At 39.2% G+C, this 26760-nt stretch overlaps 1 protein-coding gene across 3 annotated transcripts in view; it reads left to right on the top strand.

Moving 5' to 3' along the window:
* The window catches only part of LARGE1 (LARGE xylosyl- and glucuronyltransferase 1), a 276630-nt gene that overhangs the window by 196824 nt on the left and 53046 nt on the right, over positions 1-26760 (top strand). For all 3 annotated transcript variants that reach the window (XR_013340002.1, XM_077783379.1, XM_021553947.3), the window contains one exon: positions 10759-10863. Coding sequence is in view for 2 of the 3 variants with exons in the window: in XM_077783379.1 (XP_077639505.1) it covers positions 10759-10863 (105 nt within the window). In the remaining variant the exon portion in view is untranslated. The remainder of the gene's footprint in view (positions 1-10758; positions 10864-26760) is intronic.

Genomic DNA, 26760 nt, shown 5'->3' with positions numbered 1-26760 from the left:
TCCTGTGCACTATTGGCCTCACATTTTTCATCTGTTTGTCTTAATTAAAACCAGACCTGCACTGACTAAATAATTAAATGAGGGAGAAGGAACTTAAGCTGACTTATTTTTGTCCCTTTACTTAGTTGAGATAGCCTTCTTCCTCTTTGCTTAAAGATTCCTCAGAACAGCAAGAATCATTCATTACTAAGCTAATAAACACTGACAAAAAGGAAATATCAGTGCTAAGAAAGACTTGTGTTAAACAGCTGAAAACCACTGGTACTATCCACAGTGTGATCTGCAAAAGACTATTGCTTTTTCCAAGCCTTATGGGATTCTGCATCAGGAATATGAACCATTTTGTAATCATGCTAGCAAAATGTGTCACATGTGTAGTAAACAGCCATAAACTAAGAAAGTAAACTAGCTAATGCTTGCTAGCAATCTACAAGGCATCCTGCATGTTTTGTTCTTGGAGCTGAAGGTACTGAGCTCATGATGGCTATGTAATTTTACCTTTGTGGCTGTCATGACTTTGTAGTATTGGACATGATGGCAAAACTGAGCCAATACAATGTATGGTTTCAAGTTGGGTTCACAAGTAAACATATTTTCAGCAAGAGATCTTCTCGACCACTTCACTCTTTAAATCCAGATGTCTCCAGATTACAGGTTGAAAGACAGAGAAGAACATAGAGAAAGGATGGTCATTTTCAAATTTAGGACCAATTCTCTGCACATTTATTAGGTATTTGCAGTGGTCCATCTCTTGCTAAGAAAATAACTTACAACACTTCTATTCTGTTTTCCAAGTTGTTCTTTTCTTCTTCTCCACTGCCTGAGTGCAGAATCCTATTTAGGGTGGCTGCAGCTCACTGAAGAGGTGACCTGTCTCTGATTGCACAGCCAGTCAACATAAGAAAGAGGAACAGATCCCAAGACTCTTGAGCTCATCACTAAAGCATGAGATGCCTGATACAGCCACTGTTTTGTAGCATCAGGCAGAAGCATCTCTTACTCTGTAGGCTCAAGGTGCAAAACAGCAAGATGTTGTTTGGTATCAGAGCTCTGTCCTATTTCCTGATACAGGCTTAATTGCGCTTAATCATTAGGTGTGAACAAATATTTGCTGTATCACCTTACTGTCTGATACTCCTGATGCATAAATAATTCGTATCAGTAGTGTTTGTGAGCTCTAACATGTCTTGAAGCCAGTAATTAAAAGGATGAAATGAGCTGTTTGCACAAACCAATTGCCAGTGTACTAAGTGCCCTTAATATCATTGGCAAGAAGTGCTAGGCAGGTAGCATCATCTTATTGCATCTCTGTCTACCGAAGAGACAGCTGCTGAATTTTCATCTAGAAGAATTTGCAGAGGCTGGTAAAGCTACATAGCCAAAGGGAAATGCAAAGCTTGTTTATTTTTTTAACAGAACTGAACCTAACAGAGGGGAAAAATAATGTCAACATAGTTGGATTTCAACACCACGTACTATAACTTGGCAATGTTTTTCACATTAAGTGGATGACTACAAGCCTTTTCTATATTTTTTTTTCTGATTTGTTTTGATTTTTTTAAATTGTCATTAGAAAACCAAACCTTTTCATTTTTTTCCGCTTGGGCAGAGGGGTTTCTGCCTCTGCTTATGCATTTTGGATTTTCTCTGATTCTTGGGGAAAGTACTTATGATACACTGATGTCCTGCTTAAAAACATTCTTGGTGTGTTGATAGATTTAAAAGATTTGTTCCTTTTAAACAAAAAGAAAGGGGGCAAATATCTTGCTGTTAATACATTATAACTGCTCAAAAGTACATGAAGTAGGGAGCTGGGCACAGTTTCCTTGAGCAATCTTTGGAATATTAGGATTATCTTACTCTAATTCTTTATTCCTTGCTAGCAAAGAAGTTTACTATTCCAAAAACCTCAGACAACAATCACTGAAATCTGATGAAGAGTAGTGATGCAGTGATGTGGTGAAAATGAGAGGCAAACAGAAAACTTTGAACCTCTGTTACCTGGTGCAAATATGAGTTAAGATCATTCAGTTAACATCACCACTGAAAAATGCATCTGCCTGAACGTCAAGAGGAAAATGATGAGACATGCCTGGAATCCCAAGGGATGTACCCAAAGTGAATCTATGTCAGGGCAGCACATAGCATTCAGAGATGGGGTAAGGAAAATCTCAGTCACCAGTGGACCCAGTGAGCTGGCAGCTGCTCGAAGGTAAGCTGAGTGGGGATTTCTGAGTGTTACTGGCAGTGACAGTTTAGGCACTAGGCTCTCATTAGGGGCAGTCTCTCAGTGTCTAAAATCAGTGCTCTGGGTCTCACAAGTCCTGGCACCTGTTCCTAGATCATCACTCACTTCCCCAGTGACCTTGGAAGTGTCACTCCATCACCATGAGCCTCAGTTTCTCCTGGAGTAAGATCTCTTTAATGAACTACTGAAAGGCATCGCATCAGGGCCTTATTGATCACACTCTGCATCCTGCTCCCCGTGACTGAGACATGTTTCACAGATGGGCTTGGTGCCAACAAAAATGTGCCTATCAGGACCTTGTCCTCTTTATAAAATGGATGCACTTAAGACAGGCAGAGTCATAGTGCGTGGATAGTTGCATTCTGGCTCTTCACAGTTTTATTGCATTGTCTTTGGCAACAAAAAAAAAAAAAAAAAGGCATTTTTTATTCAGTGATAGCTTGTTCCTTCATAGGCCAAATTCAAGCAATGGTTTTAATGTCACATATATTCCTGAAACTCTGGACCCTTTTTCTCAAATCAGTGCCTGAATGTTAGAAGGGGTGGATTTGAATTGGCTTTGTTCACAAGGATGTTTTGCTGCTTTCAGAGAAAGAAGTTTTCAATTTTACAAGAGAGTGGAGTTTTACATTGAATAAATCAAAAATTTAAAAGGAGACCATGAAAAGGGGAAAGCCATTGGTGTGAATAAAAAACGTGTCTGTAGTCAGAGCGGTGGATCCATTTTGCTGACCTCCTGCAGCCTGGTTATAAAAGTATTTACCAGCTGGAAATGGTTCATGTGAAGTCTCCCATTGCTTATTAGATATCTATTGTTAATTAGTTGTCAATTCTACTGCTGGAACTATTCGCACTATAAACAGTGACAAAAACTGAGGTGAGGAAGGCTGCTACATGGCTCAGCAGCCCATGTAGTTGGTATGGGCCTCTCTTCTGCTCAAGCTTACAATTGCACAATCATTTCATTCTTCTCCAGACTCCGTGCCCAAGCACATTTCATGGCAATGAGTTGGGTATGTCACAGAATAGGTCCAGGTTGGAAGGGACCACAGAAAATCTCAACAAGTTTTGTTGCAAAATTAAAGGTTTTTTTCTATGCTTACCCTCTTGTGCTCAGCTGCTAAGAATCCATTTCACTGAAATTCTGCAGATGAAAGTGCTGCAAACATTAATGATAGATTTAGTAGCTTTGCTGGGGTTTGCTGGATTTCTCACTGTCCTCTTAATTTTTCTAACAAGCTCCTTGGAGGACACTAGAAGATGAGTGGAAACCCAGTATATTTTCTTCTCTTGATTGATTTCATTCTTTCATCTTTCCTTATGAAGATGAATCAGGTTTTCACCACAACCTTTCTCAATCCAGTCCTGTATACTTCATCCTGTTCATCACCTTTTATGTATGCCTTTTGAATCCTCCTTCCTACCACATACAAAATATTTGTCATGTTTCTCTCTGTACAGACTCTTTCCAAGTTATTTTCCTTCTCTGGTCGGAGTTGCTTTGACTTCTTTTGTCCTTGTCACATCACCATCTCTGAGTACATATCAGAAGTCAGCTGATACCATTGCTTTACTCCTTGTTTCAGCCTTGCCAGAGTTTGCCTTCATTCTTTTCACTTGCTCTTTTCTCTTCCATCGAGTCAACTTGGCTCATCTTGACTTTCTCTGCCCTTGATTTATTGTATCTACCTCTGCCTCATTTGTCTACCATCCATTCTTGTCAGGTATTCACTGCCTGTATCCTCTCTTCTTCTCCTGGCACAGTGTACTATGCACATGATGCTGCTGTGGAGCCATCCTCTCCTCTTCTGAGCCAGTACCTTCAGTGCTTCTCTTTCAACCTCTGCTGTAATAACTGTCCCTTATTATAGTTTCTCTCACAGTTTCTCTCCATGAGTATTTAGTCCACTAAGAAGGAGTAATGGTTGCTGGGAAACAGCAAGTATTTAATGCAAATGAGATATCAAGCAAAAAAGTTTAACTTTTGCAGGAGGCATTTTTCCTTGAAACTTCATGTTTCCATATGTAATAAAGAAATTACTCTCAGCAAAGACTATATATTTGCACACACATATTTGTATATATTTATGCATGTATATATGTATATATGTATGTGCATGTGAATGTGTGCATACAAATATAATGCATATATCTGTCACATGTTTGCACACCTGTGAAATAAACGCACAGTAGAGATTAAAGTATTCAATTCTGCTGAACACAGTGTATCCTGTACTATACAAGTGTATGAGACAGTGCCAAATTGTAGGGTCTGGCATGCTTGTGTTATAGAGCATCCACAAAATTTCATGGTAAAATTGGATTAATGGTAAAATTTCTAAAAAAAAAAAAATAATAATAATAGAGGAAAGTCCTGAGGGATTTTGTGCTTGAAATAAATTTTCAGAGGTAAGTCAGGGCATTTGTTGCATGAGAAAACAGTCTCTTTTAGGAATGAGAGAGGACCTGGCAGTAGAAGAGAGGAATGAGCCTGGGAGCAGGAAAAAACATGCATTTATATAGACAGTGCAAGAATTGCAAAGGACAGTGATAGTGAGGATGAAGAACTTGAACTTGACAGTAATCTGAAAAGGTGGATGAGAGATGTGGCAGGAGAAGTGAAATATTTTAGAAGCCACATATTTTGTATGAACCAATATATGGTCAGGGGCAGGAAGGCCATCAAGAAAGGGTCAGTCACTCAGGCAAGACTTAATATGAAGTGCAACACATTCAGCTGGTATCAGTCAGCTTAAGTACACTAATTTCCTTGAAATCATGCTGATTTATACCAGCTAAGCATGTGGCCTCACACATTTCAGAAAGGAAGGGTGTGTTAAACAGGTGTTTAAAGGCTAAAGAAAAAGAAATCTGGAGAAGCAGAAAAGAGGCAAAGCGCATTAATCAAAGATTTTAACTCTGAATCATACAGAAAATAACTCTGCTTTATTGCACCAGTAGAGATTTAACTAGTCCTGACAGTGTTCATCAGGCTTGGTACTGGCCAATTTAGAATATTTCCAGCATTCGGAATATGTACATTTCCCCCTCTTCCCTTCTGTCAGTTTTTTATTCTCTATTTCTGTGTCTCATTTTGGGAACAGAATGCCGCAGTCCTGAATCCTGCTAACCTTGAATCTTAAATTTTTGTTGAGTCCTTCTCCTCTTTTTCAGCTTACACTGAAGACATGCACTGCTCTGGCATTATTTGACTGTAGCTCCAGCATTTGTGTCTATATTAAATTCCTAATTATCTAAACCATGGCTGTTAGAGTAGTTAGAAGCAGCAAGACAGAGTTCTGTTCTGTTCTACTTTAATAGACTCCGCAGTGTAGAAATTTCTTCCTTGTTATGTTTTTAGAGGCTGGAAACTACTTTGCACTTGATTTTAACTTTGAAGGCTTCTACCAAATACAACCAAACCTTGCAAATCAAACAACCAGGAGAACTGAGCTGAAACAGATCTTTTCAGTGATACCAGCTCAACCTTTGGCCATGGGCAATCAGGTGACACCCCAGCCCTTCCTTCCCCTTTAATATGCCTTCTTATTTTCCCCTTTCTGGAAACAGTCTAATGTGTCCTGAGAGTGCAATTTACACAAAGTGTTAGTGGTGGGTCCAGTGCTCTTACTTTAATTGCAGTAGAGTCATGTAAAAGCCACTGTAGGTTTAAAGCAAAACAAAAGCTTCCACTGAAGAAGATGTTGAAAGTATCTGTAAAAACCATCAATTTTTAGTATTTTTATTGTTTTTTATAGCTAAATACATCAGGGCAAGAGCGGAAGTTAAGGTCCCGTGTACCATAGGCTGTAAAGAAGATGAAATCCTCTAAAACTGGTAAAAAATTAGGGCAGAATAGGAAAATATTGTTGACTGGTACCAAGGAAGAAAGTAACAGATACCAGACCCAACATAAACAAAAAGCTGCTACTCTTTCAGATGTGTCATGTGCCATGAGGCACTGTATCCAGAGGAGCCCTATTAAGAAGTGCCACCATACAGCTGCACTGTTGTGCTCCGTGTTGCACAGGTGCTCCTCCCTGCTGCTGGAGACAGCTCTGTGCCACATGGAGCTTCAGCCTGGCCACATGCTGCTGCTCTTACCCTTTTAGTAGAAAGTAACATACACTTGCTAACTCTGAGGACTTACATTTGCAACATGTGAGACAGGCAAAATGGAAGAGGGGTAAAGTTTTATTCAGGAAGAATTGACCAAGAGGCTGTTCAGTGTCACCCAATCAGTGTCACAGCTGGGAGCTGAGTTAAGGTCTGGAGTCCCCTTCAGTGTCTGAGTTACAGCATAATGCTTTCCTCTTCATTAGCCACCAAAAATCTGTGAAGCAAAAGCAGAATTGAAGGCACTGAGTTGTCAGGTTTAGAAGTGTCTATTTTTCCATGGAAACCTCTTCCCAGCAACAGCCAAGCTTCTCCTTGTGCAGGAGCTGTCAGGCAGCTGTTCTGTGCAAAATGCTGGAGCTGCAGCTGCTTTCTGGAGAAGTTTCAACCCACAGCCAGGCAGCACACAGCCCCATTCCCAGCAATCCGACTGTAATTCTGCCTGCCCAGTAATTTTTCACAGTGGTCATGCCAGAATCATAGGCTTGTTTTCTCTTGTCTGGCTGTTAGTGATGATGTATGAAGAAGTAAGAAAGACAGCTTAATTTTCATAAGCTAACTTGTGCCTGGAGTAACAGAGAGTGAGAGGAGTGCACTTAATCATAACTGCAGGACCAGAACAGAAAATGATAGAGCTTTTGCTGTTAGTTGTGGTATTTTATTATAATAACTCTTAGGAAGAGGAAACCAGCAGCTCAGAATACTGAAAGGTTCAAATCCATTACGACAGGCACCGTGTTCCCATCTGCTGGAAGAATAGCTCACGTAACTCTTTTATGCTTGCCTTTTCCAAAAGGCCTTGCTGGGAGGGAACTCTAGTCTATCCTGCCCAGAAAACCTGAATTCAGACTGAAGCATGATCAGAGGTGATGTGAACCTGGTGATATTTCCTGCAGAACTGTGAGCACTTTGGAGGGGAGGCACAAAGGGTGGCAGAGGGACAGGCTGCTCGTGGTCAGAGAGCTGTTCAATGTGCCTGCTTGACACCCTGCATCCCTTCAGCCAGTGCTTCGTGTCTGTAACTTTGTGATGCACTTGAGGAAGTAAATAACTAAATTAAATATCTGGTACTGGACAAATGTTCTCACAATGATTCTTTAGAAAGACAAAAATCCATTACAGCACTGAGTGTAAACTTTTGAATTAGTTTTTAGTTAGTTGCAATTGGAAGGACAAAACTTTTTTTTTTTTTTTTTGTTTGAACATTGAGATACATGGAATAATGTGGTCTATAAAGTATATATTATGCATCTGTATTATGTGTCACATTGGTTTATATTATTTAACATGAGGATGGTTGTACATTTTTAGATGTTATTTTGATATTTTCAGATCAAAATACTTTGGGAAATTCTTACAGAAAATATTTCTGATTTTCTTTTTTCTGTATTGATTCAGAATGAAAACCTTTTTGGAAACATTTATATTTGCTAGGCAGCTGAAGTTCTGTTTTCTGGATTACTTCTGCCTTAAGTCAAGATCACAGAGACAATAGGAAAGGGAAATAAAATATATTCTTTGGCAGAGACAAGAACCCTATTCCAGCCTAGAGAAAATAGAAATATAACTAGAGAAGATGGAAAGCATATCTCCATAATTTTCTCCAAGGTGGCTTGGGAGACAAGCTATCACATCTGCCTAATAGGCTTTTATGCACCAGTAAGAGTTACAACAGCCTGACAAGTTGCATAATGCTCTACCCTAGGACAGTGTGTGAACGTGTGCACATTCCCAGGCCACTGCAAGAGCAAAACAAAGTGTGTTAGCTCGTACATTTTACTTTGTGTTTGTGACAAGCTAAAAGGGCTTGTACAGGAAGTTATTCCAGCTCAGCTGATACACAGTAAGTCACATTATCTGATCGATGTATCCGATCCCTAAAGCTTACATGAGGTTCATTTCTGCTTTATCTGTGTCCCATATGAAACCTCAAGGAACACTGGTGAAAGTGAGATTATTTCTGGTGTCATCAAAAATAAAGGGAAAATACAGAAAGAAATTATACAACTACAGTAAATACATGCCAACATAATTTCCTGAGCATGTTTTAGTTTATCTTGGCATGAGAAATAATAATTGAGAAATAAGTATTTCAGGGGTAAGTTATAAGAACTAAGATTTTGGACTGGCATGTGGGAAATGAAAACCATTGACAAGCATGAAGGTTTGTTCGTTTTTCCTTATCCATTGGTTTAAAGGCTCTAGCATGTTGGGAAATCCATGAGGCTAAACTAATGAAAGCAGATTGATGCTCCATGGTAAAGAAGTTTGGTATCTGCTTCTTGCTAATGGATTTCTGACATTTCTTTGGATGGTAGCTGTTGGTACAGCTGAGAAGGATCTGTGGACTGCTGAGTTGTGAAATATGCTGTTAGATTATGGGCAGGGTCAGTCTCTTCCTACCAACTGTGCCAACCCATTCCAGCCCAGCTGCCCCTGCATTTTCTGTTGGTTTGGTTTTTTTATTTCTCGTCATCCCTTATTAGCTGATGCTTCATATCTTGATTTATTCTACTTCAGCTGTAAGGGAGTGGCTATAAATAGCCAGACTTCCAGCTTGGAGTCAACAAGTGTTGGTTTAAATTGTGTCCTTCAGCCCTTTTTTGCCTTAGGCTCCTTTCAGCCAGTTGAGATCCCTTTCATATTTCCCTCACAGTATATGGCTTGTGATGACTGATGTGCTCTCCAGTGTGTTCCAGGTGTCTCCAGGTTGAGAGATGCTGTCGTTTATCTGTGTGAACATAGTTGCTTAGGATGTATTTGCCTCTGGCTTATAATTTCCTTCATTTGCTTGTGCATTGCGCTTTGTTAGTATCACCAGTTTTCAGTAGCACCAGTGGGTCTTTGATATGATTCTTTTGCTGTGTCCCAGATTTTCCACCTTCTTAAAAAATTACTTATGGGATCTAATGAGAAAAATTGTATATACTGTATAATAAATATGTAATGGAATAGGGAGAGACATCACTAGAAAATAAGGTCTGGTGAGGAGTGGCATGTTGTCATTAGGATAGAGTAGGATGATGCTAAAATAGTGTGGAGTGAATTTGGTAATCTCTTTAAAGTTATTTTTAGATTGATTTCCATTCACTCCTAGAATGCTTTCATAGTGTTCTGGTTTGTTTTTTATATGCATTGGTCAATCACTGCTGCTCACAATATTTGAAACAGCATTCAAGACACTTTGGGGTTACTGACATTCCACTGAATTACAGATACCAGAGGAAAGTATTGCAATCACCTTTCAAGCCAATTATAAAATTGAGTTAATCATATCTGTCTTTATGTCTTGTTCTCAGCCCAGCCTTGTATTGGACCGTACTGAAATAGCTGTGGTTCTATGTAAGCAGCATGCAGTGATCATTTCAGGCTTGCAGTGCACTGTTGTGACCATTCACACTATTTTACAAGCATAGCTGGGATTTGAAAATGAGCCTTCAAAGCATGGTGCTTAATTGCTTTCTCAAAAGGTTGCAAAATAATTTCCAGTACCAGTCTCAGTGGCCTCACTGAGCATGTCCCTCTTTCAAAGCACCGTTCCTTTTCTTTTCTCTGCCTAGATCCAAATGCAGTTCTCCCCTTCCCTTCATCCTCTGTTACCACAGCATCATTTCAAGCACTTCTCTTATTTACATTTTATACACCACATTTTAGGATATATAATTAAGTCCTTATCTATACAAACATTCATTTCTCGGTTGATTTTTAAGCAGCGCAAACCTTCTAGACACATTTGATTTCAAATACATTTTACTATGACTGAAGCCAGCTGCTAATCAATGCAAGATAAACTGAAATAAAACTGAAGTAATATTTTCTATGCAGCATTTTACACAGGCTCACCTAAATGAGTTCCAAATTACTCTCTTAAATTAAAACAGTGCAACTTTCTTATGTAGGTACACTTTTAAAACCCAGTCTTTTTTGGAGGAAAAGGGATAATATGTGTCACTCCTTCTTCTCAGTCATGCTTTGTGACATTGAGCCTTGTTCTTCAATTGTTATTTTCATCAGAGTATGAACAGATCTTCATATTAGATGATAATTTTACCAACACTTAATTCTCACTAGGAGGATTCTCCATCATTATATTCCAAAATCAAGCAGCATTCAGATTTGTCTGGATGACATATTTCTGTCAGCATGACAAAGGTTCCCACAGTGTTTAATTACTCAGGCTAGCCAGGGAAGAAGGGAAGAAATGAGCCATGCTGAATTTGCTGTGCCGGGCCTGCTTGTCAGAAGCTGGCTGCTTCTGAAGCATGGAAGGAAGGCAGCACCCCATCTTCTGCCTTCTCCTTCCACTGGTTGTCCCTCTCCAGATTTCCTGTGTGATTTCCATTTATTGACTGTCTTATATCTTATGATATTCTTGCAATTTGCTCATTTTCCAGGGCAGCAAGTTCTTGGCTTGGTGGAGAACCAGAGTGATTGGTATTTGGGCAACCTCTGGAAGAACCATCGGCCCTGGCCAGCGCTTGGGAGAGGCTACAACACAGGTAGGACCTGAGGGTTTGCTTTGAATTAACACCTGCAGTCAGTCTCCTGGTGTATAGAGAGTAATCAGATGTGGTAACTTGCACCTCCCTTCCTAAGCTACAGCTAAATTTATCTTTCTAAAAAGGAAAAATTATACAATGTTATGCATTTTGGAATTTCTGGTCTTCTGTAAATGGTGTTAAGAAAGATCGTGTGACATCCTTTGGGGAAGAACAGAGCTTTTCAGCAATCTGACAAGTCCTTAGCACATCTCTTACAATATTTCTGTCCACGATGACTTGTATGTAGGCCCAGCAAGAGGGAGTGAACAGGAGTTGATAATTTTCTATAGAGAAGTAAATGGTATCACAAAATGTTAGCCCAATAAAGATAATAACCCCTGCAGGACACCAACAGGGTCATAATTGTTCTAATAAAATGCAAGCTACTGGCCATCAGTTTCTGCTGCAATGAAAAAGGAATAAAGGCACCACATCAGAAAATTTATTAGGTTACAAGAGACAGGTCTTCCTACTGATTTGTGTTTGGTATGTGAGAAAACATATCAGGTGCATAAAGAACACACACGTACACCTAAATCATTTCAATGCAGGCCTTTAAATGCTGATGCAGTGAGTTAGGTTCTCTCTCTCTTTGTAATAAAAGGGCAGAACAGATGGTGAAGCCTCCATTTGGAACAGATGAGTCCATTTAAATATCCCTGCACTACCAGGAAATTACTCACCATAAAAGTGATTTTGCTTCACATAAATATATTGGATTAAATTAAACAAACTAGAAAAAGGATGAAACAAGTTGTGTGGTTGGGTCATCTGTATTTCTATATTCCTATGTATATTTGTGGGAATCCCACTAATTTTTGTGAACTCATATTTTAGCCTCTGCAGAGCATCTCTGTTTTCTGGAAATGTTGAAAAGAATAGCCTAATAGAACACAGATTGATATGGAAACAAGATCTTGGCAGAATAGGTTTGTTTCCTAACTCTTCTTTGCCAGAATTGCAAGTAGAAAGGCTAGGTCTGCCCACCCCTGTTCCCCAGTCCCCTTAAAGCATGAGACAGAGATAAGTTTCATGGATTTTTCCTGAAATCTGAAAGTTTATGTTACACATAACTGATCTTGTTGGTGTAAATTCAATTCACTGTTACACCGCAAAGCAGTATCTTTTGTTCTACTGAGAGATGACCACCTTCTATAGCTACCTTCTTTCTGCTTTATTTTTTATTCTGCTTTTTCCTTTCTGCTATTGTAATGCTGGCAGAGGGAAATCTGGCATTAACCACATAACATCAGAATAATGTATTAATGTATGGTGGGTAGTATAAAATACATATATTTATATCCAAAATGCTAACGTTAAAAAACATTCTGTAAGGCTTTAATTTATGTTGTCTTACTCTTCTGAATGGTTTATAGGAATACCAAATGTCAGTATATCACATAAACGTTACACTGAACGCAAAAATAATCAAATATCTGCAGTCCTTCACATACACTGCATGTGTTTATTCTTGTATTAATACATACCTATCAAGCTGTGCATAATCCTGCACAAGATTTTATTTTGCTCACAATTTCTTTCTTCACACAACTCACCTTGTAGTTATAAAAACTCTTTTTTTAGAAAGAAAACCAGAAGGTAGATAATGTATGGAAGATTGACAAATGATCACAAGAAGTGGAATGTTGTTTTTTCAAGTATGTGGAACAAGAGGTCACTGAGTGAAACAGTGCAACCTCTGAGAAGTAGGAAACGAGGTTATTGACAGAATCAGCACCCTTTAATATAAATTTCTTGATTGAATTAATTGTTTGCCTCAGTAATCTAGCAGAGAGTGGAGGTATACATTTGTCAGGGAAGATGAAACTGGGTCTTGTTTGATGTGTTCAGTAAATAAAAATAATTGACACTGAACACAACAGTGTGGCCGAGGAGGATTCAGAAAACTCTAAAGCAGGAGGACACCAAAAAGAGAGGCAGTATCTCTAAGCAAAACACTTGTGAAAGGCAGCAGTCCAGGAGGGGGAAGGCATAGAAATGCAGGTGCCTAGGAACTCTGAAAGGGCCCCCAAACCCCTGAAACTTTAATGAGCTAAACAGAGCCTGGATCAGGGGGAGGCTCTCAGGTAGACTTTGCTCTTGCTCTTGAGAGAGTATTTACTACAGACCTAGGATAAAATCCTAAGAAAAGAGATTTTTATATGAGCCTCTTCAGCCAGACCTAACCCTGGCAGATTTGATTTTGAAGCACCTCTCAAAGTCAAAAGTGTTCTACTGCTCCTCACAGTTTCTGAAGATAATTTTTCTTTCACTTTTATCTTTCTATGCCTGAGCCTCTCTGGACAACATAGGTTGGGAGAGTCCCAGAAGGCAGGTGTATTAAAGGCAAAGATGTGTTTGTTCCTTCTCCATTGCTTCTTAAAAGCCAGTAAGCGTTTGCACTCCGCTCTTCCTTGTGTGCCCAGGCCAGACCTCCTGACAGCCAATACAGACTTTCAAGGAAAGATTTTATTTGGTTGTTTTTCATTCTTCCTCATTTGCACAGGTAGATAATCCAAGTCATACTTCAGTCCATGATAATATAATTGTTGAAAAACCAGACCAAACCCAAAGTCAGATGATTCAATTAGTGTTTAAGGTATTCTTAGTTAGAACCATTCTTTATTTGTGATAGCATCCTCCTCCTCAAGCATTATAAACACAATTCCTTCTGTACGACAAAGGTTTTCAAAGGTTTTTTCTGTACTTTACTGGCAAACATTCAGTAAGCTGCTTAATCAAATGCCTTTTATATGTATCATCCACTCCGTGTTGATTTTTGCACTGAGTTAACTCTTCCAGATTCCTCATACACTAATTCAAGCACAATTTCTTGCTATGTAACTATATTAGCTTTCACTGACTAAACTGGGCTTTTGAAAGTATTGCTACACTACGATTTTTCTTTTTACAGATGTTAAACTGACAGCTTCAGAGTTGCACTGTATAGTTTGGCATTCATTTCAGGAGTAACAATCATCTTAGTCCTCAGAAAAGTATCTTACAAAAGATATTCTTAACATAAAGGATTTAGTACTTTTTTTTTTTTAGTACTTCTAGTCTGCATTATACTTTCCATCATGTGGAGAATAGCTTTTAAAAGCAGTCTCTGATGTCTGCTAAGGCTTCTGACTGCTTCTTCAGCGGTGTGAATCACCCCTGGCTTCTCTGGCTTTAGTGCAGCAGAGCAAACTTACCTCAGCTGAGAATGCACCCCATGTCTGCCAAATGGAGCTTTAGGATAAATCTATAATTTGCGTGCTGGGGATCATTTTTAAAAACTTTGGCCCTGGGGATTTCAGACTCTCAGACTACAGAAGCCCATACTGGGGATTTGAGGCTCATCTGAAATGCACTGCCTCAGTGCAGCCACCAGAAACTATAAGGAGGTGTCTCAACAGCTTGAGCTGAGAATTCATACTCCCACACTGGGAAATGTGGCATTACCAGATTTGTGGATTGGGAACAGAAGGGAATGGCTAGCACCTAACGATTACTAGGCTACGTGTGTACTGTGCCTTATTACTCCTGTGTTTGTAATGACTGGAAGAGTGCTAGAATGAATTTCTCTCCTTTATTGTTTCCCTGAAAAAAAGGACCTGTGGAAGTGGAACTGGAAATTGAAAGCATGTGTTACGTCATTTTTGCATAATATTTAACAAATTTGAATGATAAAAGACAAGCACAGAACAGACTGTTTATATGAAATAAGCCTGGATTACATCTCGTGCTCCTTCATGATGATGCTGTGCATCTTCAGTGCAGAAAGCAAATGACTGGTGAAGCAGTGCAGAGGGGGTTGTTGGTAGTCATGGCACTGCCTGTGGTCCTGCTCCAGAAACCTGGTAACAGCTTTCAGCCGAGCTCCACAGGCTCCTACTCGTGACATTGTGGTAATTTTACTCGTGTATGTTGGCTGCTTGAGAGAGGAGGATGTTGTCAAATTGTCTCAGTGAATGAAGAAATCAGAAAAGTCATGGTTTATAGAACCTTTTAAACCCACCATTATGGCTTGACCAAGCTTAGCCATGCCCCCTCTAAAGCCATTGCAATATTCCTGTCTCCCATTAGTTGGAACATAAGTCATGTTTGGTAATGGAAGTGCTGTCATTAAGATTGGGTCAAGTACAGAAGCCTTTGCAAACAGATGAAAAATGCATTTTAATGATTAAAAAACCACTAATGGCAAGTCAAAAACTAACACTTTCTTCATCTACTTAGAGTCACACTGTGCCAGTTTTTTGGATTGGATTATTCTTCCTTTAAGACACTCTGAGTTTACTCAGTAAATACTGTTCTCAGTGCAAAGCACGGTGATGCACATGAGCTTTATGCATGTAAAGATGCCTTTGAAGAACAAATACTGTGCACATTGTCCAGGTAGCAGTTTAGGAAGTGCCAGTCTGTGGTTGCTTTTAGTCTCAACAGGAAATATCAGTCTGTTCACGTCAAAGGAAGCTAAAGTGATAATTCTGCTTTTTGATGGCCACATCCCTATCTTTGTTGTCTATAATCTGTAGCTTGCACTTAAAAATAAGCTATCTTAAAGCTGACTATCCTCAAAGAATAGCTTCATTCCAGGTCTTTCTCGTGCAGTTTCTAAGGCATGTGATGTACTGAGAACTTGTTTACAGCCATGTTTGACATTTCTGAAATGAGGGTCAATATGTATTTGATTTTGAAAATGGTGTCTCTAGTTTGAGAGGCCTATCCATGTAGTAAAGGCATTACTATGGCTGAGTCAATCTACTGTTCAGATACCTCCTTTGCTCCTTAGCAATTGAATCTCTCAGCCCGTGCAAAAACCGTGTTTTTAAAAATCACCACCAGATTTGCTTTGAAACACTGAAAACATTTATCTCTTAGAAAACCTGTGATTAAAAAAGATGGCATTTAGACAGTCTAAGCCATATTCTAGTTGTACTGGGGTAAATAAAATTTATTTATTTTCAGTTGATTAAATTGTCCTCATTTTGGGAGTTTTATTGGTCTGACCTGAGTCCATAATGTAAAGTTCTCCATGTAATGTACATAAATCAGGAATTTAGATGTAGCATTCCAATGTAATGATTTAGAAAATAATTTTGAAGTGTTCTATTTTTAGCTTGATCAAGCAGTTTTTTATGTGAACATATAAACCTTGATCAGTAATTATGTTGTCCAGCAGTCTGAAGTGCCCTCTTTATTGTAAAGGGACAATCATTAGCAGGTTAAATTTGGATAAAAGACTTGCACATAAAAGCTTAGTAAAGGCATCCAGGTGCCTATACTGAGAACAAAACCTTCTATTATATGATGGGAGAGCCTCAGACAAATGCACAGTGATAGTAAAACCAGTACCTTTTCTTCTGAAGTGCAAGTTCACTTTCCAGTTTCTCATTGTGCTCATAGAAGTGATTGTGTAAAGACAGTTCCCTTTTGTAGAGACAGAGACAGCGGTTTTAGCCACAGTCCCGAAACAAAGAAAAGTGGGATCGCAGTTGGACTCCTTCTTTGGACTCTTAATAGGGAGCTTGGTGCCTGTCACAGAAAGTAGCAGAGACTGAGATGTCTTTCTGCCCCGTGTCAAAGTCATTCCCACTAAGAGAGTACCAACAAAACCACTGGCATTTGGTCACAGTCAAATCACTCTCTTAGGTGCTGCTTTCTACAGAAATCACTATGCTTTAATCATCTTTGTGATAGGGCAAAATAAGTTCAGGACAAACCTTTCTGCTTTAAAAAAATACCGAGGAGAATCTGCAAAACTGAGTGGACACAAATCTCAGAAGAAGCAGCTCATTCCTTTCCTTTCCTCATTGTCTTTATGTTCAGCTATGTCCTGGCTTTAATTGTTCCTGCTGTAGCTCCTCTGCCTTCCCTTCTGCACCAATCTTTGTCAAAGTGAGCTCAGGGGAGAACAGGAGTGCTGCAACAATACATTCTATATGCAGATCATCTCTACACAGTTGTTCTTAAGAAAGTCACAGACAGTGAAAAGACAAGCTTTTCCCAAATCAAACTGTTGAATTATAGGCAATTTAGGTCAGAAGAGATCTCCCAAAGTCTTTTGGTCCTCTTCCAATTGAAAGTGAGCTCAGGTTGCTCAGGGTCTTTTCCAGCAGAGTTTCAAGTGTCTTCATAGATACCTCTCAGAGCAGCCTGTTCCTGGATTCAGCCACTGTTTTTCTATTCAGTGAAAAATAAACATAAAAATTCATAATATGTAATTAGATTTTCCATTGCTGCAGTATGTGACCGTTACCTCTCATTCTGTCTCTGTGCATCTGTTAGAAAAGTGTTGTTCCATTAAGTAGTTTTAGAAAGCAACAGGAGATCCCTTAGTCTTCTCTTCCCCAGGCTGAAGAAGGCCAGTTCTCCCAGCTTCTCCTCATGAATGCCAGGCCTATGACCATTTGGGTTGCTCTCTGATGGATTTTCTTCAGCGTGTCAGGGTATTTATTTGGCTGAGGAATCCAAAACAATGCTTCAGAGATGTGGTCTTACAAGTGCTGAGGCAAGAGTGCTAATCACATCCCATTGAGGTGAGCCCTATACTGAGGGCTGGTATAGCCCAACACATGGAATATTGCCCCAAAGTCACACTGCTGGCTCATGTTCAACTGTCTATCCACCCAATCCCTTAGAACTTCTGGAAATATATCCACCTGTCCTCCAGTGTGTACTCTTTATTCAAGAATAGTCCCATCCAGGACTTCCTGTTGAATTTTAGGAGCTTTCTCTTACCCACTTGTCCAGTCAAGGACCCTGTGTAGCTGCCCATCCCCAGGGAATTAGGCCCCCAATGTGTTACACTGCCTAGGACACATTCTATCCCATTTCCAGCTCATTAATCTGAATGCGTAACAGGATCAGGCCCTATACCAACTCCTGTGGAATGTCCCCTGTAACTGACCACCATCTGGGTTTTTCATTGCTGAACACAACCCTCAGAGCTTGGCAGTCTTAACTTTGCAGGCTCCTTACCCAAAGTGTATCCCAGTTTGGTTGTATCAGCATGATAAACAGCTCCTTAGGCAAATCCCTGTATTTCTGTTGTGAACCTAATCCTTCTCTGTTACTAGAAAATAAGTGGTTGTGCAGGAAGGATTATGTTTCCTATTTTTTTTTTTTTTTAATGCTATAGTTAATTTCCAGGCTTGTTCATTGTGTGCTGCTGCTTTCGTTCCTCTAATCCATTTCTCAGAATGTTCTATTCCTCCTGAATCTCACTCAGTCAATAAACTGCCCATTAAAGGGGGGAAAGGCAGGGGGAAGTTTTCTGCTTTTCTCTGAATACAAAACTCCAAACCTCTTTGTCATCCAAACAGAAAGAAATGCCTTTCATGTTGTTCAGCCCTGAACCACATCTCTTCCTTTGTTGGTGAGGTGTTGAGTGAGCACCAGACCCAGAAAAGCTATGATGGATTCTTGCTCTCAGTGCCCATTGTTACAATTAGCCTTGTGGACTACACTTCATATTAGAAACTGCTTTTGAAAGCTCTTCTCCACCGTGATGGAAAGTATAAGGCAGACATTGTTAAGACTAAAAGCCAGCCAAAATAATTAGCACCTGTGCAGGGTGCATTTTTCCTCTTCACATAGTCCCAAGTGGAAACCTTGTAAAATTGTTGATATTTTGACCCCTATTAAATATGATGCCTTTGAGAGGATCAAAACCAAAAAGCCAAACATAATTTAAAGCAGTGGTCCCTGCTTCCATTCACTTTTTTCTGCTTTTTATGGAAGAATAAAGCGTAGATAAGTATCATGGAGAAGGTCCAAATCTGATATCAATGCCTGACTCTTGCATCAAAGAGATTTAAGCTGATTTACAAGAGCCAAGGATTAATAAACAGATTATGTTTTCTTTTAAAGGTTGGTGGTTCTTTGGTGGAGGGTCCAAGATAAATTACTTTTGGAAGGTGTACTTGTTTTCAAAAGGGTAAATAGTCAGCAAATTTCAACAAACCTCCTCAGTTTTTATCCATAAAAACAAGCTTTGTGTGATCCCTTTTTCCAAACATGCCTGCACATGGAGATCCAATGACTGGACCTCCTGCAAAGTAACCCTGTACAATCTGTATTATTCTGTGATTCCTCTTCAGCACAGCTCACCCAAAGTCCAGTTCCTCTGGCTTTTTGTAGAGTTGTGACACTCAGTCACAATTCTTTGTTTTGAGGCACTGATATGAAGAATTCTGTGTTCAGGAAGAACTAAGAGATGTGTGACAGTCAGTCCAGGATGGATAATTAGATGAACTCCAGGTTTGATATGATTGACAAAATACTTTGTGTGGTCATTGGATGTACAAAGAGAGTCATCTCAAGTATAAGTACAGAAGATGCACTTGTTTTGTATAGGATGGAGGCTTTTTATTCCTGTCGTACTTGGTGTCTACACTACCAGGTAGCTTAGTTCATTCTTTACTCCTGTCTCCCTGTTTATCCACAGGACACAGAAATTAGTTGGTACCCTGTCTTTCTCAGGAACCAAACTGTCTTTCATTAAAAAAAAAAAATAAAAAAGTGTCATTTGTTCATAGTTCACTTCAGGAAGTATTTCTGGACAGTAGCATGGCTAGGACTACACTCCATTTGCACCTCTTTCTAATCCTTAAATGTGGCATCAGAAGATTCATATTCTGCATGCCCTGATGACATTCTCCATTGCACACAGCACAGACCCTCTGTTCCTTGCTAAAAACACTCCAGTCTAGAAAACAGTGACATGGCTCTCTCATAATGCCATCCACACTGAGAAAAGCAGACAGAATCATTGTTCTGTCTGCCAACTGAAGGAACATGAACTAGAGCTCAGAGACAAGTGCTGTGCAGGGTGAATGTGGCCAGCAGGAAAGAGCCAGACCCTGAGCAGTGCATGCATATCCACAGCTGTCCACACACAACCAGGGCTTTGGTGCTCTGGGTGCTGGGGACCACTTCTTGGACTGTATATATTTTAAAACGTAGATTTAGCTACTTGTCGAGGTCTAAGCTCCACAGGTCAAAGATGACCACTTAGAAATTTAGAAAATTCAGCAATAATACTGGAAAATTTCCTATGAAGTTTGGAAAAATGGCTCCAGGAGCTTGTCTGGGAGCAAGTCAAAGGATCCTAGGTTATTCATATTTTGGAGGAGAAAATAAGATTTCTTAATAGAGGGCTTGCCAATTTAGCAAAGGTTCAGCAAGATCAAATGGCTGAAAGTTCAAAGAGATGTTCAAATTAGAATAAGGGAAGCACCCTTCATCAGTGTAATTACGCATTGGAATAACTTATCAAAGTTTGTGGTAGACTATGCATTATTGAAAATTTTTAAATAAAGACTGAATTTTTTTTCTAGAAGTTACGCTCTACTAGACCCCAAACTGATTTTGAAAAATCCTATGAGCAAGAGTGAAAAATTATCCTTTCTGACTTTATCACCTAAGGAAGTGTTTAATCAAGACTTTGTTTTCCTCTTGAAGCCACCTAAGCACCCAGGCAAATGAAACCACAGCTAATCTTGTGTGTAAGAATTTACTGCAGCTTTAGTATTGAAGAGAGGAAAAGTTCTTTAAAACTTTATAGAAATTTTTGACATTCACACCCCTCCCCCACCCAATATAATTTTTCTTTTTAAATCTCACATTTCAAAATGCTTTCTAATATGATGTGTACCTGGCAATCTTCTAGCTAGTGGCCACTTTGGCACCTTCATGATGTCCTTCAGACATGTGCAGAGATGCACACGGAGCAGTGTCAGCTGATCCTTGTGCATGGCAGTAGTGTGGGATGTCCTTAAGAGAGATCTCCACTTCATGTGGCCACTGCTGTGGTGCTACAGCATATAAAGGCTGAAACCTCCCTCCTCTCTCCCTTTGCAGGCCTGAGGTTAGAATGTGTTCTCTGAGGTTTAAAACTGCTCAGCAAAAACTTTCCCAGTCTTTTGAATTTTATGAGATTTTAATGATGTGCCTCTTACAGGGTTTTTCCCCCTTCTTAGAAGCCATTTCCAAAAGTTACCAAATGAGAACTCCCTGGAATATTTCTTTTCTGCCTCTAAAATGTAGTTTCTCTGTGCTATATACTCATAAGGGTGACAGAGTGCAAAGGCTGTGACGAAGCTTTTTAAAAGCCATGTAAGGAGCTTCTTTACAGATGGTTTTTGTCTCCAACAACCCTTTGTACAACATTCAGGATACAGGGTTTTGAGAAAGGTTGCTTTCCTTAATGTCTTCTTGATGCCCATGCACATGCCTTGATGCCCTGCTGCCCTTAACAGCAGCTGGCAAGAACCCCTAGTTTCCATTTTTTACTTTTCTAATATTTTTGTTATTTTCCAGCCATGTTGTTTTCCATGTTAGGCAAATCTTTTCAGCAATTTCGGCTGTTTAGTGTGTGAATTTTTACTGCTTGGGACTTTATATGCTTGAGATCTCTGTGAGAGAGGGCCAGTTTCTTCAGGTCTAGAAATGATTTTTCTTTGCTGACCTCTGAAAGACCTGTGGAATTGTTAGCTCTCTTCAGAAGACTCTTGAGAGGTAAGAGGAGAGAGCATTACTGAGCAGGATGGTCTCTAAGTAGCAGAGGTTTTCCTCCATAGACCTGGTGAAAGTCTTATGGCTCATGATTCCTCTCCTCCAGACCTTCTAGACTCTGGAAATTCCTTTGTAGCAGCTTTGGGGCTGTAAGGAAATTGGATAAATTCCCCCTGATGTGGAAGTCATTAAAGAGAAGATGGAAAGCATGTTTATCTACTTCCAAATTGCACAGGAAGAATAGCATCTAAGCAGTAAAGAAACAGAAAACTGGGACATTCTGAGCTACAGTGAGCAGCTCAGTAATAAGAGGTTAGAACTGTGCGTAAAACATTCATCTTAATTCTGCCTAAGGAAAAGTAGCATACTTGGGAAGAAGAGAATAAAGAAAGTAAAAGTCTTCTATTTCATTAAATGGTCATCAGGAAGTGTAAACAAAATGTTTATAATGCTTCAGGAGGAGCCAGCCTCCCAACAGAGTGACTGCACAACATTTTAAAATGTCCTCTATGACAACTTCACTTTTAATACATGTGCAGAGAAGACAAGGGCTATTGCATTCTGTCACCATGCCTGGAGGGACACACACTTTGTTTCAAAACAGCTTCTCAGCCCTGTTGAGTTTATTCTGAGAAAAAAGTTCCAATGTGGAATCATCATTTATTCTCAATAAACACGTTGTGCATGCCTGCAAGTTTTTATTAGTTTGGATTTTTTAGATTGTGAAAGGCTTTTTGGAGAAAAGAAGGCTGGTGCATGAAATTCATAGTTAAATAATGTACCAGGATGCTCCAGAAATGTGCTAGAATGACAGTCCTTCAGTCACATTATGTTAAAAGCTATAGAAAAATATGGCTTTATTATATTAATGATATGGCTGATCAAATTATGAGCAACAGATAGTCCATAAAACAAGTGAAATAAATGCTGTGAATGTCATCCACACAAATACACAAATTTTAAAATGCGTGCAGTGGCTTGTTTTGGAATCCTAGTTTTAATTTAATGTGTTAATCCCTAACAGCCATGTACTTATGTTTTTCTGTTTGCTCTTGATACTGTGAGTGGAAAACAGAGGCCACAGTCAGTGGCATGTAGCTGTGGCTCAGTGAATTCCAAATGCAGTCCTTAACAAAATTGGTCATTGAAGCCCTGATCAGCAAAGGCACAGGCACATGCCTAACATTATGCACTGGAACTGTTTCCATTGACCTCATGTACAATAAATGAGAATTAAAAGAAGTTGCAAGTATTTGCTGCAGTACTCAGCAGTCAGCACTATCATGGAGCCTCTCCTAGGACAGCAGAGCTGCAAGTCTCTTCCACAGCACCTAAAACTGAATTCAAATTTTTGGTGCCAAATCTGTTTCACAAAACGTTGTAGATTACTGCTCTAAATGTCTGAGTCAGATATTTATTACAAAATCTGCATAGTTTCAGGCCTGTTTAGCGTTATTTCTTACAGACTCAGTGGTTTGGTGTGTGGTCTTTGGTGTGCTACTTACCTATAGCAAAATCCCAGTCATTTTTTTAAAACTCACTATTGTTTTGTGGTATATTTTGAAGCATGTCTTACCTGTCTGTTTCAGATATTATGATGGTATCTGCTTGTTATTTGTCTAGATGGTTCATTGTTGCAGGCCTAATTTCAAGAAGAATTTTTAAAAACCTGACAAGGATAAGCTCTGAGGTGCTACTCACATAAAGTGGCATTGCCTCAAAGGCTCGCAAAAGCATCCTGTTCCACCCAAAAGGAACAGGCGAGATCATACAGAAAATTATTTCTTAGGAGCTACATTTTCTTCCCCCACAGCACTGAGTGTTTTTTTCAGGCACCTTAAAAGGCCCATTGTAATAAATTGATTGAGTTTGAAAGCTTGTCCTGTTTCACTATAGCATCTCTAAATGATTCTGTTCTGTCTTAAAATGTTGTTTATTACTTCCAGCTCTACTATGTGTTCCTCTCTGAATTTCAGCAGGAGCCATTGTCTTTGTTCCTGAAGCAAGAGGTGGGGATGCTTGGTAGTATTCCAGGGGAAATGGCTGATCTTTCTGCAGCCTTACAATTTACTGTTCAGAAAAATGAAATAAAATATTTTGTTCTGAAGCAAAACAAAAAAGCAAACAAAAAAGAAGAACAAATTTGCTGACATGCCTTAAAGCATCTCTGGAAACCATTGCTTAATGAAGTTGTTTTAGATTGAAACAGAAAATGGGAAAAGGATGGAAAAGGTGACTCCCAAAGTTTGGTTAGACCCAAAATAGAAAATTTATTTTCCTTTTCAGATCTTGTAAAAATTTTCAGTAAGAGTTTAAATTTGTATCAATTTTGAGATTAAAATAATTTTCAAGTAAAGTGAATTTTTAAATGTACCAAAAAAAATTTGCAGTGTTTTCCAGCTGAAACATTTTAATCCAAATATGTTAATTCACGTTTGTTGCCCTGTTTTATTTCAAATTATTCACCAATTTTTTTTCCTGCTTTGGGGGAGTTTTATTACTTTGCTTTTGGAGCTGAGTTTTTCATGTGTCCTTAAATGACATTTTTGAGAAACTGCTTTGTTTGTTTGTTTGCTTTCTTGTTTGTTTGCCTATTTGAGCAGTTCAGAATCTGTCAAATTTTGGTACTTCAAGTAAAATCTCATCAAGCAGCAGGAGAGAAATGCCATTCAAGTTATAACTAGACTAGGATATTTTCCACAAATTTAGTAATAAAGCATTCTTTTTTTCCTAGATCTTTGAGATATTTACGTCTCTGGATATGCCTATACTATTTCCTCAGGACAAAGAAAATAGGGTGTTCTGTGGCTGATCATAATTTGTTTAATACTCATGAGGTGTTTGGGTTGCCACTTTTCTCTTTTTGTTTGCTTGCTGCCAAGCTTTCCTTCTCTTTTTCTCAGGTAGGTTAGGGCAGGAAGATGCTGCACTTCTCAAAAGATCAGAAGTCCTGCTGCCTGGGGCCAGATGTTAATAAAATATTCCTATCATTTCTTGTTTTTCCTCCAGTCTCTGCTTCCCCCAGCACAGCTGATGAGAGCGAGTCCCTTTTCCCCTTATGTTCAGCTGTGTGTCATCTTGAATTTAGTCTGAGATTTCACTCAGTTTGACTCTGAGGGAAGCAGATCCTGAGGCAAATATTTTCCTTTCTGTATTTCAGACATTTTGCCTGCAAACTAATTGGGTAGATTGAAGTTAGTTCTTTTGTTATGTTTGCTTTTGGCAACACAACAATATGGAAGAGAACCCAAAGTTCACTGTTCTGAAAAAGTGTAATTTTTCCCTTGTATGAACTGTTTTAAAAGTTCCCAAAACACATGTTTTTGCTTTCTTTTTGGACTCAGTAACACTAAGTGAATAGTATTAAATTATCCTCGTAGTAGAAATATCTTATTCTCACTAATACTAATGAGTAAGTATTTAAACTTATGAGTATTCTCCAGCAGTTATTTTTATGGCAGCAGTAAATTAGAAGCCTAAATAGAAACCTTACAAAGGTGTTAAACTCAAGCCTGTAGGTGAATTGAAATAGAAATCGCACTGAAATTAGTTTTGATGGCGAAACAGTAAAATTTTGTGAATATTTTCAATAGCCATGATTGTATTATAATTTAGTACATTCTTTCTCACATATATTCCAGTTTTTTCGCTCCATCTGCCTCTTCTACTCTCAGCTGCTACCATGATAGCCCCTCAGGACAGCATAATCTTGTTAGCTGCAATGCCATAATCTGCTGCTAGCATAAGAGTGGAAGTCAGAAAAAATCAGAGAATACTGCACATACTAAAACATTTCCCCTTTTCTTCCTCAGACTGGAGGCTTAGATAAATTAAGAAAAAGTGGTTTATTGTCTATGAATTATAAACACTATTCTATTACAGTTAACTGAATCTTACCATTATTCTTTATTTTTCTTAATAAAAACCTTCTCAGTTGCATTTCACTGTGAAGCTGACAGTTCTTGCCAGCTGGAAAAACTCCTTTGCTGGTGAGGAGATCTCCCACCCAGTTTATTGCTGCAGCACAAGGAACCTGTTTCACACTGATGTAGAATTTCAGACAATGTATAATGGCTCTCTTAGAAGTTCATGCATGCACACTACATGCCCCAAATAGGCTTCCCTTAAGCTGGAGAGAAGACAAACACACTTGCATAAATGAACTGTAGAGTGTTGTGACAGTACATCCCTTCCCAGTCCAACAGCTGGAAGCAGAGAAGTTGACTGAAGATAAAAGGGGATCCCTCCAGCACAGGTTCCAGCATCCTTGGGAACCAGATGGAATAAATGGAAAATACAACTAAGATAGGCCACAAAATGCACTGCCAGGAGAGGTTTTCTTTTTCTTCATAGTTGTGCCAGTTTTCACTAGAAAGAAGCTTGCCATATCATAGAAACAAAATTCAGAAAGGAACTGGAACCACCTATGTCCTTTCCCAACCAAAGCAGCACTTTTCAGGTACATTCTCTAATCCTAGTGTAGCCTGATTTGGAGAGACTCGTGAAATAAAGTCCTTTATCTGCCTTTTTTTAGTTTATTTCAGTGCAACGGTTTTAGGAGAGTTTTTCTTAAGTATTCAGACTACATTTCCTTTCTTTTTCTCATTACTTTCAGTTTTATCAACTTAGACTCCCTGAGGCAGCTTTTCCCTGTGCCTGCTTTTTGTCATTTCGTATTCTTCTGTGTAGCTGCTATGGTCCTTTACAGTTGCCATGATTTTTTTTTGTAAGACCTCTTGTTAAATGTCATTTGCAGATGTCATTACTGTTCTGTTTACTTCCTCCCTCCACTAATGAAGATATGAAACAACACAGAACCCATCATTGCTTTTACTAGGTGGTTTTTGTCAGCCTTCATGTTTATCCATGCTCCTCCTTTGTGGTTCTTCAGTCTGCATTCATTTCCCATGACAGTGCTCTTATCTAAGCCTTTTCGAATCCATTTTTCAAGCAGATTTTTCTAAGACACTGAAGGAAAGGTTTTGCTGATTCAAGTTTCAGTCCAGTTTCGTTGTTTCTGCTGTTTTCCCTTTTTGTACACTAGGAATTTTGGCCAGCCAAAAGGCAACCGGGGAATAACAATGCATGTTGAGGTACCTTTTTTCCAACTTAAAATTTCTGATTTGAGGATCCTGTTCTGTGCACACTTGGTGCCTTAATGGCAGGCCCTCTCAAGGTCTGGGTTGTAACCAGCACTGATCATCTGCTCCTCAGAGGAATTTCAAGGATTTCGATCAGATGTGCCAGATAACTTCATGTTGTGTTTTAGCTGCTGAATCAGCACATGGGCAGGGTGGGCCTTGGCTGGCACGTGGCATCATGGGCTCCCTTTGTCTCTGCCCGTGTTTCCCC

This window comes from Lonchura striata, chromosome 5 (assembly GCF_046129695.1).
Source record: "Lonchura striata isolate bLonStr1 chromosome 5, bLonStr1.mat, whole genome shotgun sequence".
Lineage (NCBI taxonomy): Eukaryota > Metazoa > Chordata > Aves > Passeriformes > Estrildidae > Lonchura > Lonchura striata.
This window is presented reverse-complemented; position numbering and strand designations above follow the sequence as displayed.